Below are 14,190 nucleotides of genomic sequence, written 5' to 3'. Positions count from 1 at the left end.
AGCAAGGAGCCAGCAAGTCTAGACACATTCCAGAGCCACGAGCCCTGAATTCTATCCAAGCCACGAGGGATTTTATGCCCTGGGCTTAGATCGTGGTGCATCAGGGTAGCCTTCCACCTCTTAGCACCGTGTTCCAAAGGCCACAAGGGGTTTTTAGACCCTGGACCCCGGGCATGTTCCAAGACTTACATTATATCAGACATGCAAGCCATGCCTCAGCTTCTCCCAGCACTTAGGTTTTCCCAACAAATACAAAAATTAGATGGATGTGGTGATGCACACCTGTAATCCCAGCTACTCGGGAGGCTGAGGTAGTAGAATCCTTTGAACCTGGGACGCGGAGGTTGCAGTGAGTCAACACGCCACTGCAGTCCAGCCTGGTGACAGAACAAGACTCTGTCTCAAAAAGAAAAAAGTAAAAGTCCTAGGTCTTCATGCTTCTCCCCAGAGGTAATTATTGTAGATATGCTTTGCATATCCTTCCATATACATACCTACAGATCTATATACATAAATATACATAGACACACATATGCATATACATGTGTGTATTGTACACACACAAACAGCACGTATATCTTTTTTTCTAAATACCAATGGAATTTTACCATAATATCATCTTATATCTTGCCGGTTTTTCACTCATTGCTATAATAAGGCAGTTTGCCGTGTTGGTACATGTAGCTTTCTCATATTTTTAATGTCTGCATAATATCCCATTGTACGGTTGGATCATAATTTATTTAATGAGATGTCTGTTGATGGATGTTTAGATTGACCCATGTTTTTACTCATAAACAATCTTGCGGGGAATCTCCTCTTACATAGCTTACCTAATGCCTTTGGTGAATGAATATTCTCATTCATGGAGTCAAACTTGGTAACTATATTGTATTTTGAATATCAGTGATTTAGTAGATTTTAGCAGAAAATATTTTTAATGAAATTGAATGGCTAAGTAACAAAAGATCACCTTTATTTGTACAAGAGACACATTTATGGATGGTGAAAGTGTTATAGAAGCCAGTTTAGTTGGATTAATATTATCAGTTAGGAGTTAATTCACAGTAAAATGTTTGTTTTAGAACATCAAATTAATATGCCATGACGGAATTTAAGGGGGTGGCATTTTTTTATGAGTTGCCATAGTGGCAGATACAGAGTTGTGGCACATACATCATGAGAATGTACTTCCAGAGGTAGAACTAAAAAAGAATAATTTCTCATAAGAGAAGGTGAGAAATGTTGGGGGTGGATTTTCTTTCTAAAACCATGCTCATTAAGTGATGAAAAGGACAGCTTTTAAAAATCACCAAAGAACTAAATGTATGACTAAATAGTGGAAAGGATCTTAACGTACATGTTTGCACAAAAATAAGAAACTCATTTTAATTCCATGAAACAAATACTAACTGTGGTTTAGAGTGAATTTTGATAGCATTCATAGATATGGCTCTCCCTAAATAGACTCTTAGAATTAGATGTATTTGCTCTGAGCTTACAGTTAAATCCTCATTTCCCCTTGTGTCACACCTCTACTGCCAAGTGTCTGATTAGCAGCGTCCTGAAAGGAAACGCCGGCTGTCTCCCATGAAGTGGGCCCCCAGTTCCGCAGTCCAGCTTGCTCTGGAGGTTACTGTCTGCCACCAAAAACAACCCAATACAGTCAAAGCTCAGCAGCTCCAGCTCCAGCTGGATGAATTTTCTTCTAACCACTGTTACCCCACATTGTACAACTGCATCCATCCTTCCTCAGTTGTATAGACAACTTAAATATTTCCTCTACACCATTGGTTCTCAACCAGCGGCAATTGCCCCATGCTGCCACCACCAGGGGACATTTGGCGGAGTTTGGAGACATGGTGGTTGTTACAGCCATAGGATGCTACTGGCATCTAGTTGGGAGAGGCCAGGGATGCTTCTAAATATCCTGCAATGCACAGAATAGTTCCCCCACCCAACAAAGAATTATCTAGTGCTGAGGGTATGAAACCCTAATGTACACAGTGATGTCACATACTGAGGTCTCATTGTTATTTCAGTTTTCTGGCATATCTAGTTTATCACATACTGCACCTTTGTCAAAAATTGGATTGTTCGGCCAGGAGCGGTGGCTCACGCCTGTAATCCCAGCACTTTGGGAGGCCGAGGTGGGCAGATCATGAATTCAGGAGTTCGAGACCAGCCTGGCCAACATGGTGAGACCCCCATCTCTACTAAAAATACAAAAATTAGCCAGGCATGGTGGTGCGCGCCTGTAATCCCAGCTACTCAGGGGGCTGAGGGAGGAGAATTGCTTGAACCTGGGTGGTGGAGGTTGCAGTGAGCCAAGATTGTGCCGCTGCACTTCAGCCTGGGTGACAAAGCAAGACTCTGTCTCGGGGAAAGAAAAAAAAAAAATTATATTGTTCAAGAATAGACCACCTTAGACATCGAGTAACTAAGGGGACTGATACTGTGGTAGAGTGATGTTAGCATTAGGCTAGGTGGCAATTAGGAGATAGGTGTTCTAATCTCATTATTGCCTCTAATCAGCTATGGGACCTTCCGAGCCATTTAATTAGCTTTTGGTGAAATGAGAGCATTTGCCTAAGTTATCGAGAGTCTCTCTAAGTCTTAAAATATCCCGTTACTCTGCCATTGCACATATATTTTTTAAGTGGGATAAGGATGAACAGCAGGTACATACAGGTGTTCCATTGATTCTTTCTGTTTCCCATACCAATAGATGTATTTCTGCAGGCCAGGCACGGTGGCTCACACCTACAATCCCAGCACTTTGGGAAGCTGAGGTCGGCAGATCACTTGAGATTAAGAGTTTGAGACCAGACTGGCCAACGTGGTGAAACCATGTCTCCATAAAAAATGCAAAGATTAGCCAGGCATGGTGGTGCATGCCTGTAATCCCACCTACTTGGGCAGCTGAGGCAGGAGAATGGCTTGAACCCAGGAGGTGGAGGTTGCGATGAGCAGGTATCATGCCACTGCACTCCAGAGCGAGACTCTGTCTCAAAAAAAAAAAGACATAATTCTGTTATATAATCCTTTGTTAACTCTGCAGATGTCCTGGCTTTAAGATCATCCTGTATGATCATCCAATGCTGAGAAGTGCTGATGACCTAATAATAATATATCACATGTGACACTTCCTTTTCCAGCAGCAGTAATATACAGCATTAGTTCATTCATACATCTACTTTTGATTAGACATTTAGTGAGGGCTGATCGCTGCCAAGTATTTGATCCATATAGTAATCCTGAAGCCAGGCAGGAAAAGGCTTATTCTCTCCAAATTACATACCAGAAACCACAGCTCAGAGAGGTGTCCCTGGTCATATGACTCCATAAGTGACAGTCCCAGGGCAGATGTTTCCAGGACTCCCTTAATTCTTGGAGAGAGCACCTTCCTTCTGTGATCTTGCCAAGTCATAGGATAGGGGAGCCACAGCCAGCAACTGAGAGTGGAAACTTTACTTATCAGATTAGAAAACACATGCCCCCAGAAAGGTGAAATCTCACAAAATAGACACAAACCTCAGGAGTTTTAGCTAAAAAGGACAGCTTTTTAATTCCCTTCTCTTCCAGTTCTCTAAATAATGTATCTCTGGCATTAAGTGTATTAGGACCAGACTGGTCTCTTCTGGCAATAGAATGGTAGACAAAAGAACATGTGTTTTGAAGCTGGAGACCTAAGGCTGGGCGTGGTGGCTCACGCCTGTAAAACCCGCAGTTTGGGAGACTGAGGACGGAGGATGGCTTGAGCCCAGGAGTTCAAGACCAGCCTGGGGAACATAGTGAGACTGTGTGTCTACAAAAAAATTTTAAAAATTAGACAAGTGCAATGGTGCACACCTTTGGTCCTAGCTATTTGGGAGACTAAGGTGGGAGGAGCACTTGAGCCCAGGAGGTCAAGGCTGCGGTGAGCCATGATTGCGCCACCGTGTGGCAACAAGGTGAAACCGTGTCTCAAAAAAAAAAAAAAAAAAAAAGTGAAGTTGAAGACCTGCACTAAATTTCATCTCCACTACTGCCTGCTGTATGACCTAAGGTGAGTTACTTTCTCTTAAGCCTTAATTTTCTCATCCGTAAAATGGGGATTACTAATACTTAGTTCGTGGGATTGCTATGAAGGGTAAGTGGGATAATATGTATCTGTGAGTCCTAGTCCAGGAACTTCTTTTTCATCTTCTTCTTTTTTTTTTTTTTTTTTTTTTTTTGAGGACCCAGTCTTTTATTTTGCCAAGCAAAAATCTTAAAAACAACCTCTACCACTATCTCCACAAATCTATTATCATTTCATAAACGAAAGGATATTTTAACATCCAAAATGAAAGAAGGACCTAATCCCAAAATAAAGATCAGTTGTCTGTAGTCCCTAGTGTTTTTTTCTCACATATCCATGAACTAGTAAGAGTTTCATCACGGCCTAGCATGAATCCATAGGCCACTGCTTGGAAAACTTTTATGTGTCTAGTATACAATGCACTGATTATTGTGCTCAGTGCTTAACAGGCAACCAGAAGATGGTAAGAACTATTATTAATAACAGACACTTAGAGGTTTTGATATATGAAACTTTAGAGTCCTTCTTTCCATTTCTAAAAATTCCAGCCATTTTTGAACAAGTGAACGAGTGACCTCTTGTAAGACGACAGAGCCACAAGTCCTCAGGACCTCAGTAGAATTATGTCTTTGCTTTATAAAATAAATCATCATGAATGAGAAGTAGCTTTGCCATGTGTATTACTTTCACCGGGTATTATGCCTCACCAAATGCAGAGTTCTTTTCTGTTTCCTCCGTATTATGTTGGATTGTTTACCTGAACCCCTGATGACTAGCTTCTTTGCAAGGTTGTGAATGTTGTCTATTCAGTCATTAGCAAAATGCTTATTGTGTGTGTACTATGCTGCAGGCCCTGTTCCTAGGGTTGGGGATACACAGTGAACAAAATAGACACAGGCTCTACCTTTCTTTAAGGGGCTTTTTGTTTTTATTTTTTTGTTGAGACAGGGTCTCACTCTGTCAACCAGGCTGGAGTGCAGTGATACAATCATGGCTTACTGCAGCCTCAACTTCCCAGGCTCAGGTGACACTCCTACCTCAGCCTCCTGAGTAGCTGGGACCACAGATGTGTGCCACCATGCCTGGCTATTTTTTTCTATTTTTAGTAGAGATGGGGTTTCACCATGTTGCCCTGGCTGGTCTCAAACTTCTGGGCTCAAGTAATCCACTCGCCTCGGCCTCCCAAAGTGCTGGGATTACAGGCGTGAGTCACCATGCCTGGTCTTTAAAGAGCTTTTTAAATTCTAGTTCTTCGGCTGGGTGCTGTGGCTCACGTCTATAATCTCAGCATTTTGGGAGGCCGAGGCAGGTGAATCACCTGAGCTAAGGAGTTCAAAACCAGCCTGACCAACATGGTGAAACCTGTCTCTACTAAAAATACAAAATAATTAGCCAGGCATGGTGGCGGGTGCCCGTAGTCCTAGCTACTCAGGAGGCTGAGGCAGGAGAATTGTTTGAACCTGGGAGGTGGAGGTTGCGGTGAGCCGAGACTGTGCCACTGCACTCCAGCTTGGGTGACAGAGTGAGACTATGTCTCTAAATAAATAAATAATTCTAGTTCTTAGGATCATGGTTGGAAGGGGCAGAAGGGGTAGATAGGCACTAAAAGAAATCTGTATCAGCTGGTGCTGTGAAGAAGGGAAAGCAGTGTTAGAGATGAAGGGCGTAATTAAAATATGGTGGCCTGAATAGGCCTCTCTGATAAGGCGATGTGTGTGTAGAGTCTGGAAGAATTTTGGTATTAAAGGAGTAAATTAATACATTTTTCTTTTGCTTGTAAAGTTAATTATCTGATGAAGTGCCTCTTCTATTACCTTTCTGTGGAAGAGGAGAAAATGCAAATATTGGAAAAGAGCAAGAGAAATAGTAATATACTTATGGCACTATTTCCTCTATTTACAGAGCGAAAATGAAACAAACAAAAAACTGAATTAAGTGCTTGTTTGGGCTTTTAAACCAAGACATGAGCCTGCTTTTCTCAAACACCTTTTTCTTTTTCTTTTTTTTCCTTTTATTTTATTTTATTTTTATTTTTTTTTTTTGAGACGGAGTCTGGCTCTGTCGCCCAGGCTGGAGTGCAGTGGCCGGATCTCAGCTCACTGCAAGCTCCACCTCCCGGGTTTACACCATTCTCCTGCCTCAGCCTCCCGAGTAGCTGGGACTACAGGCGCCCGCCACATCGCCTGGCTAGTTTTTTGTATTTTTTTTAGTAGATACGGGGTTTCAACGTGTTAGCCAGGATGGTCTCGATCTCCTGACCTCGTGATCCGCCCATCTCGGCCTCCCAAAGTGCTGGGATTACAGGTTTGAGCCACCGCGCCTGGCTTTTTTTTTTTTTTTTTTTGAGACAGGGTCTCACTGTCTCCCAGGCTGGAGTGTAGTGGCACAATCTCAGTTTACTGAAACCTCCGCCTCCCTGATTCAAGCGATTCTCCTACCTCAGCCTCTAGAGTAGCTGGGACTACTGGTGTGTGCCACCATGCCCGGCTAATTTTGTACTTTTTTGTAGAGACGGGTTTCTCCATGTTGCCAGGGCTGGTCTTGAACTCCTGAGCTCAAGCGATCCACCCACCTTGGCCTCCCAAAGTGCTGGGATTACAGGCATGAGCCACCGTGCCCAGCCCCTCAAACACCTATTATTACTGCTTTTCCTCTTTGGCTGCCTAGGTATCAATCCAGGAAGCATTTTTGAAAGTGTTAAATATTTACTCACACTGGCAAAAGTAAGCTTCATCTGTGAAATTGTCTTACAAGACCCAAGAATCTTAAAGAAAAATACTGACCACTCAGTGGTGGCTTATTTAGGAATATCTGTATATTTTTTGTTAAATGTTCTAGAATTTAAAATTCTTCTGAGCACAGTCCCTATAGAATTGAATTAATTCTTTAACATCATTCCAAAGTTGAAAAAGATGAATGACTTGTCTACTTTCAGCTAGATTTTAACTTTTGAGGTAAAATTGCTAACATCCTTTCAAATAAGTTCTTTATTTCTAAAATTACTTTTTCTTTTTCTTCTTCTTTTTTTTTTTTTTTTTATTCTTTTTTTTTTTTTGAGATAGGGTCTCACTCTGTCACCCAGGCTGCAGTGCAGTGGTGCAATTTCCTCGGCTCACTGCAACCTCTGCCTCCCAGGCTCAAGTGATCCTCTCATCTCAGCCTCCTGCGTAGCTGGGACCACAGGCGCATGCCACCACGCCCACTAATCTTTTGTATTTTTTGTAGAGACGGGTTTCATCATGTTGCCCAGCCTGGTCTCGAACTCCTGGGCTCAAGAGATCTGCCCACCTTGGCCTCCCAAATTGCTGGGATTACAGTCATGAACCACTCCGCCCGGCCCCAGAATTACTTTTTCTAATGACACACACCACCAGAGGATTGGAAGGAAACATCCAGAATTTGATCCAGTGTTCTTTTTCATCACTTATGTTTCTTGGGGGTTTCTGTGGTTCCAGGAGCCATTCATGCCTGAGGAGAGCGGCCCTGGTGGGGAATTGGGCTGCTTTCTCTCCTTAGCAGATGAGCTTGTTGGACTGCATTAAATGAGCCCCTTGAACCACTGTGCTCAACCTTGGCTGCACATCGGCATCACCTGCGAGCTTTAATGATCTTGATGCCCAGGACTCATCTTCAGAAGCTCTGATTTAATTGGTATAGAGGGCAGCCTGGGAATCAGGATTTTGTAAAAGCTCAAGTGCTTCTAATATGCAGCCATGCTGAAAAACCACTGCCTTAGAGCAGTGCTTCTCAAAATGTAATGTGACTATTAACCACCCAGGGATCCTATTCAAATACAGATTCTAATTCAGTGAAGTGTGAGGTGGAGGCCAATGATGTGTAAATAAGACCATAGAGCAGGAGTCAGCAGCCTCTGGCTTGTGGACCAATTCTGACCCTATGCCGGTTTTTGTACAGCCTGCAAGTTAATAATGGCTTTCACATTTTAAAATGATTATTTTTAAAAAGAAGAAGATGTAACTGGGCATTGAAGGTCCACAAAGTCTCAAGTATTTACTGTCTGGCCCTGTACAGAAAAAGTTTGCTAACCCATGATCTATCTTCATAAGGTACCCCACAACCACTGAAAGTCTCTTCTCAGTATTATCCCACTTTATTGGATCCTATAGCCCCTTGTCTTAGGAATTCTCATACTTAGGAATTTGTTTTTATATAAAAGAAATGAGGTTTGGGTGTAGTGGCTCATGCCTGTAATCCCAGCACTTTGGGAAGCCATGATGGGCCGATTGCTTGAGGCCAGGAGTTTGAGAGCAGCCTGTCCAACGTGGCAAAATCCTGTCTCTACAGAAAATACAAACATTTTCCGGGTGTGGTGGTGTGTGCCTGTAATTCCAGCTACTCTGGAGGCTGAGGCATGAGAATCACTTGAACCTGGGAGGCCGAGGTTGCAGTGAGCTGAGATCGTACCACTGCACTCCAGTCTGGATGACAGGGTGAGACTCTGCCTCAAAAAATGAAAAAAAAAAAAAAGAAATGGCATAAACTGGTAGAATACACAGCCCATGAATTGTTGGTCATAAAATTAACTGCAAATATAAATATTATTTTAGAATTTCTTTTTTTTTTTTTTTTTTTTTTGAGACGGAGTCTCGCTGTGTCTCCCAGGCTGGAGTGCAGTGGCGTGATCTCGGCTCACTGCAAGCTCCGCCTCCCGGGTTCACGCCATTCTCCCGCCTCAGCCTCCCGAGTAGCTGAGACTACAGGCGCCCGCCACCACGCCCGGCTAGTTTTTTGTATTTTTAGTAGAGATGGGGTTTCACCATGTTAGCCAGGATAGTCTCGATCTCCTGACCTCGTGATCCACCCGCCTCAGCCTCCCAAAGTGCTGGGATTACAGGCTTGAGCCACCGCGCCCGGCCTATTTTAGAATTTCAACTCTATGTTTTTAAAAAATTATTTTGTGATTTTATTGTAAATGTAGTTCCAAAAAGACACATTTTCCTTGAATGACAGTTTTTTTTTTTTTTTAATTTTAAGTAAAGATTGCCAGGACAGAGAGAATCAAAAGTCACTGAAGACTGCCCTTCAGAAATAGTAAAGTTCTACTGTGCATATTCAGGGTTTGCCAACAATAATTTGAAAAATAAAAGGTTGCTTTCTACTGAAAGGCTGAATGAATAAATTCTGGTGCACGAGAGATTCACTATCTGAGGGTAAACAAGGGGCAGTGTGAGTCTTAAAAGAGGAAAATTGTTGAGGTCAATATCTACATTTCACAGATGAGAAAACTGAACTTCAGAAAATGCAAGTGAAAATCTGAGGACTATAGCAAAATAGTGGCAGAACGAGAACTGGAAGTTGTTCTCCTGATTTGGTTCCAGTTCATATTTTTTCTGTGATACTGCATTTTACTCAAGAACTAATATTATGATTAAAATGCCTGATAGTATAAAAGGACCAGTTTAAAAACTATCACAGATATTCCTATTTGTCATACATTATATTTATGTTTTCCTTTAAAACCCTGAGGATAGGCTGGGCGCAGTGGCTCACACCTGTAATCTCAGCACTTTCAGAGGCCAAGGTGGGTGGTTCACTTGAGCTCAGGAGTTCGAGACCAGCCTGGGCAACATGGCAACCCTGTCTCTACAAAAAATACCAATAAATAGCTGGGCGTGGTGGTGCATGCCTATGGCCCCAGCTATTTGGGGGGCTGAGGCAAGAGGATCACTGGAGCTCAGGCGATCAAGGCTATAGTGAGCCAAGATTGTGCCACTGCACTCCAGCCTGGGTGAAAAAGTGAGACCCTATGTCAAAAAATAAATATAAAAATAAAACCTTGAGGATATTTATAACATTAGCTGCTTTCATATCCTCATTCGTTAATTCCATCATCTTTATCATTTCAAGATCTGTTTCTGTTGACTGTTTTTCTCCTGATTATAGGCAACATTTTCCTGCTTCTTCCCATGTCTACTAATTATGAGATGCTGGACTTAGGGATATTACATTGTAGAGTGTCTGTATTTTGCTGCCTTTTTATAAAAAGCATCAAAGTTTGTTGTGGCAGGCAGTTAAATTACTTGCTGATCAACTTGATCCTTTCAAGACTTGTTTTAAGCTCACTGGGGATATTTTCCTCTCTCTCTCTCTCTCTCTCTCTCTATATATATATATATAGATAGATATATAGATATATATATATATATTTTTTTAATATTAGAGATGAGGTCTCACTATGTTGCCCAGGCTGGTCTCAAACTTCTGGGCTCAAGTGATCCTCCCACCTTGGCCTCCCAAAGTGCTGGGATTACAGGCATGAGCCACTGCACCTGGCCATTTTGTCCAGTTTTCTAGCCATTTATAGTAGAAGGGCAAATTTGGTATAGTTAACTTTGCCATTGCCAGAGTCTGTTTACTTAGATTTGTCTTCTAACATTTTTCTGTAATAAGTAAAGGCAGGGATCCTGTCCCCATTTTATAGGTTAGATAATGCAGAGTTGCCAAGAAATAAGAGGCTTGGAATCACAGGCTGGGTTGGTTGGTAGGTAGGTCGTATGATCCAGGAACTCTTGGTCCTTGCAAGGAGATAGGAGGAAATGCTCAAATTTGTCTCCCCAGATGGGGGCCTGGGTTGGGGTTTATAAGCATAGGGTAATGAGGTGTGAATGAAGTGACTGGATTGATCTTGGAATGAGGTGATTGATTGGATCTTGTAATAAGGTGATGATGTTGGGGGTCATGATCTGACTGGATTCCGCCATGGGGTGACTCCAGGGCTCAATCTGACTGGATCCTGGATCCTGCCATGCAGTGTCCACTTCTTTTTTGTTTTGTTTTGTTTTGTTTTTTTGAGATGGAGTCTTCCTCCATCGTCTAGGCTGGAGTGCAGTGTTGTGATCTCAGCTCACTGCAATGTCTGCCTCCTGGGTTCAAGCGATTCTCGGGTCTCAGCCTCCCAAGTAGCTGGGACTACAAGTGTGTGCCATTACACCCAGCTAACTTTTGTGTTTTTAGTAGAAACAGGTTTCTCCATGTTGGCCAGGCTGGTCTTGAACCCCTGACCTCAAGTGATCTGCCCCCTCGGCCTCCCAAAGTGCTAGGATTACAGGTGTGAGCCACCACACCTGGCCAATGTCCACTTCTTAATTCAGTCCCACTCCTCAGTCTGAGCACTTAGGTTCCCCCTAGTGGAATTAAGCATGGTTGCACGCTTGGTTCTTCTGGGCTTGCTCAGGTTATGAGACCTGTGAGTCCGTGGCCACTGAAAAACAACTCACAACTTTGTGACATGAAAGTTGAACCAGATTGATCTGCTGTGGCCACACTCTTACCCTTATCTGTTATTTCTGATTCCAAACTTTGCTTATTAACTGTAATGTTTGCCTTTGTAATTGCTTCACTTTCATCACATATAGGAAGTACTCAGTGAATGCTTACTGGTTTCATGCACTGTAGGAACAATATCTACTATTGTCATGTTGGCTATTGTCATATTAAAATATCAAGTAGGCCAGTCATGGTGGTTCACATCTGTAATCCCAACACTTTGGGAGGCTGAGGCAGGAGGATCCTTTGAGGCCAGGAGTTCAAGACCAGCCTGGACAACACAGCAAGACCCTGTTTCTACAAAAAATAAAAAAATAATAATCAGGCATGGTGGAGTACACCTTTAGTCCTAGCTACTCAGGCGGTTGAGGCAGGAGGAGCGCTTGAGCCCAGGAAGCCAAGGCTGCAGTGTGGGTCATGATGGTGCAACTGCACTCTAGCCCGAGTGACAGAGTGAGACCCCGTCTCTTAAAAACAACAACAATAAAATCATCATATAACTTGCTAAGGCAGCCACACCTTTGTGTTGATGCCTAAAAAGTTACTGAGTTCTGGTGGATACATAATGAGGACTTGACAGTCTTTTTTTCTTTTCTTTTCTTTCTTTATTTTTTTGAGAAGGAGTATTGCTCTGTCGCCCAGGAAGGCTGGCGTGCAGTGGTGCGATCTCAGCTCACTGCAACCTCCACCTCCCGGGTTCAAGTGATTCTCCCACCTCAGCCTCCCCAGGAGCTGGGATTACAGCCACCATGCCTGGCTGATTTTTCTGTTCTTAGTAGAGACAACGTTTCACCATGTTGGTCGTCCAGGCTTGTCTCCTGACCTCAGGTGATCCGCCCACCTCGGCCTCCCATAGTGCTGGGATTACAGGCGTGAGCCACCACGCCCAGCCAGTCTTTTTAAGTGCTTCAAATATAGGTCACATTCAGCTTCATGTTCCTGATGGCTCCTAGCACCATGCTACACTAATCAACACTCAACAGATACTCTTTGATTGACTGGTAGACCTTCAGAGACGGAAAGCAAATGCAGTGCATTTATTTAGCAAAAATTCAATGAGCAGCTGCTATGTGCTAGGCACTGTGCTAGCCCCTGGGGATGAAGTGTGAATTAAAGGCAGTGTCTGCCCTCTTGAAGTTCACCACCCAGCGATAGAACACCCAAGAAACCAGCCTCCAAGAGGTTCAGGTTAAAAGAAATTCTTCCACAGTGACATTTTCACCAGGCAAACTCAGAGTTATTTGACATGAGAAGGTTTAAAAAAGGATAGTTGTGAAAGACCAGGCAAAGTTCACAAAGTAAAGAAGGGAAAATGTTATTTCAGACTGATATTAAATGATGGCTTAGCCCGCTGCCATACTGTCTCACAGGGAAAAGTTTTATTTATGTCTCCTTTGATCTTTTCTCCTTTTCATCTCTAGGTTTGATGTACAAGCTTTAGCTTGGGCCTTTGATTTACAGTGTTCTGAAGAAAGAGACCAGGGATGACAAAGCCAACCAGACTGTTACCTAAAAACCTGACATATTGTCCTAGATCTGGACTGTCTTAGAGCTACACAAAGAATTTCCAGCAGACTGCTCAGGAAGAGCCTGCTGGGAAGGCAGTTCCCCTAAAGTCCCATAAAATAAAGAGCTTCCCCGTCCTTCTTTGATATCCACGGTTTGCTTAAGTATTGCATGTTAGGGTGGCACCTTCTAGTCCCATGGAAAATCTTTTAATATCTGCACTTAATCAACTGAGAAAATAAAACTTTACAGATCCATCAGTGATAAATATATTAAACACAGGCTTTAAAAATTGCATGGAAGTCTGTGACCAACATTTTTTTAGCCTGTAAAATACAGTTTGTTAAAACTTATTAAGGCTGGGTGTGGTGGCTCATACCTATAATCCCAGCACTTTGGGAGGCTGAGGTGGGCGGATCACCTGAGGTCAGGAGTTCGAGACCAGCCTGGCCAACATGGTGAAACCCTGTCTCTACTAAAAACACAAAAATCAGCCGGGCGGGGTGGTGTGTGCCTATAATCCCAATTACTCGTGAGGTTGAGGCAGGAGAATCGCTTGAACCAGGAGGCGGAGGTTGCAGTGAGCCGAGATCGTACCACTGTACTCCAGCCTGGGTGACAGAGCATGACTCTATCTCAAAACAAAACAAAAAACTTCATTATAGTATACTGAATATTGAGGGATAGGGAGTTTAGTTATCAGTTGGGAGTAATAACAAATTTCTGGAAAACTCAATGGCTTGAGACAACAAACATCGATCGTCTCAGAGTTTCTGAGGGTCAGAAATCCAGGAGGAGCTTAATAGGGTAGTTCTGGCTCAGGGTCTGTTATAAGGTGGCCACCAAGTGAAACCTCCCCTGGAACTGGAAGAGCTGCTTCGGAGAAGACTGCCGCCGGATGCTTGGCTGGAGTCTTCAGTTGTTCTCCACATGGGGGTCTCCCAGGGCTGCTGAGTGTCCTTGAACTGTGGCAGTCAACTTCCCCACAGTGAGTCGTGGGAGAGGGAGACAGCCAAACAGAAGCCCTGAGGTGTTTCATGATCTGATCTCAGACATGATGGACCATCACCTCTGCTGCGCTCGCCGGTCACACAGACCAACTCTGGGACCACATGCAAGGGGCCACCCAAGGGTGTGAGTGCCAGGAGGTGGGCAGCCATCCTGGATGCTGGCTACCTCATGGGCAATTGGCCAGGCAAAGTTCGTTAACTAAAAGTTCTTTGTGTTGACTCAGGTGAACTAACATTTACTGGTTCAGTTGTCATTTTGTTATGCCCAGACCGTTTATTCCCCGAAGAAGACCACCAGAGTCCAGAGTCAAAGCTAAGCAGCAA

General features: G+C 43.3%; 1 protein-coding gene across 5 annotated transcripts in view; it reads left to right on the top strand.

Moving 5' to 3' along the window:
- The window catches only part of SHLD1 (shieldin complex subunit 1), a 110,173-nt gene that overhangs the window by 51,487 nt on the left and 44,496 nt on the right, over window positions 1-14,190 (top strand). The window contains exon 3 of one of the 5 annotated variants that reach the window (XM_017944991.2): window positions 12,772-13,153. The exons of the other annotated variants lie outside the window; for them this stretch is intronic. Within the exon in view, the coding sequence (XP_017800480.1) occupies window positions 12,772-12,791 (20 nt within the window). The 3' untranslated portion in view covers window positions 12,792-13,153. Of the gene's footprint in view, window positions 1-12,771; window positions 13,154-14,190 lie in introns of those variants that run through there. 5 annotated transcript variants of the gene reach the window in all.

This window comes from Papio anubis, chromosome 16 (assembly GCF_008728515.1).
Source record: "Papio anubis isolate 15944 chromosome 16, Panubis1.0, whole genome shotgun sequence".
NCBI lineage: Eukaryota > Metazoa > Chordata > Mammalia > Primates > Cercopithecidae > Papio > Papio anubis.
The sequence above is the reverse complement of the archived record's forward strand: the minus strand, read 5'-3'. Positions and strand labels throughout refer to the sequence as shown.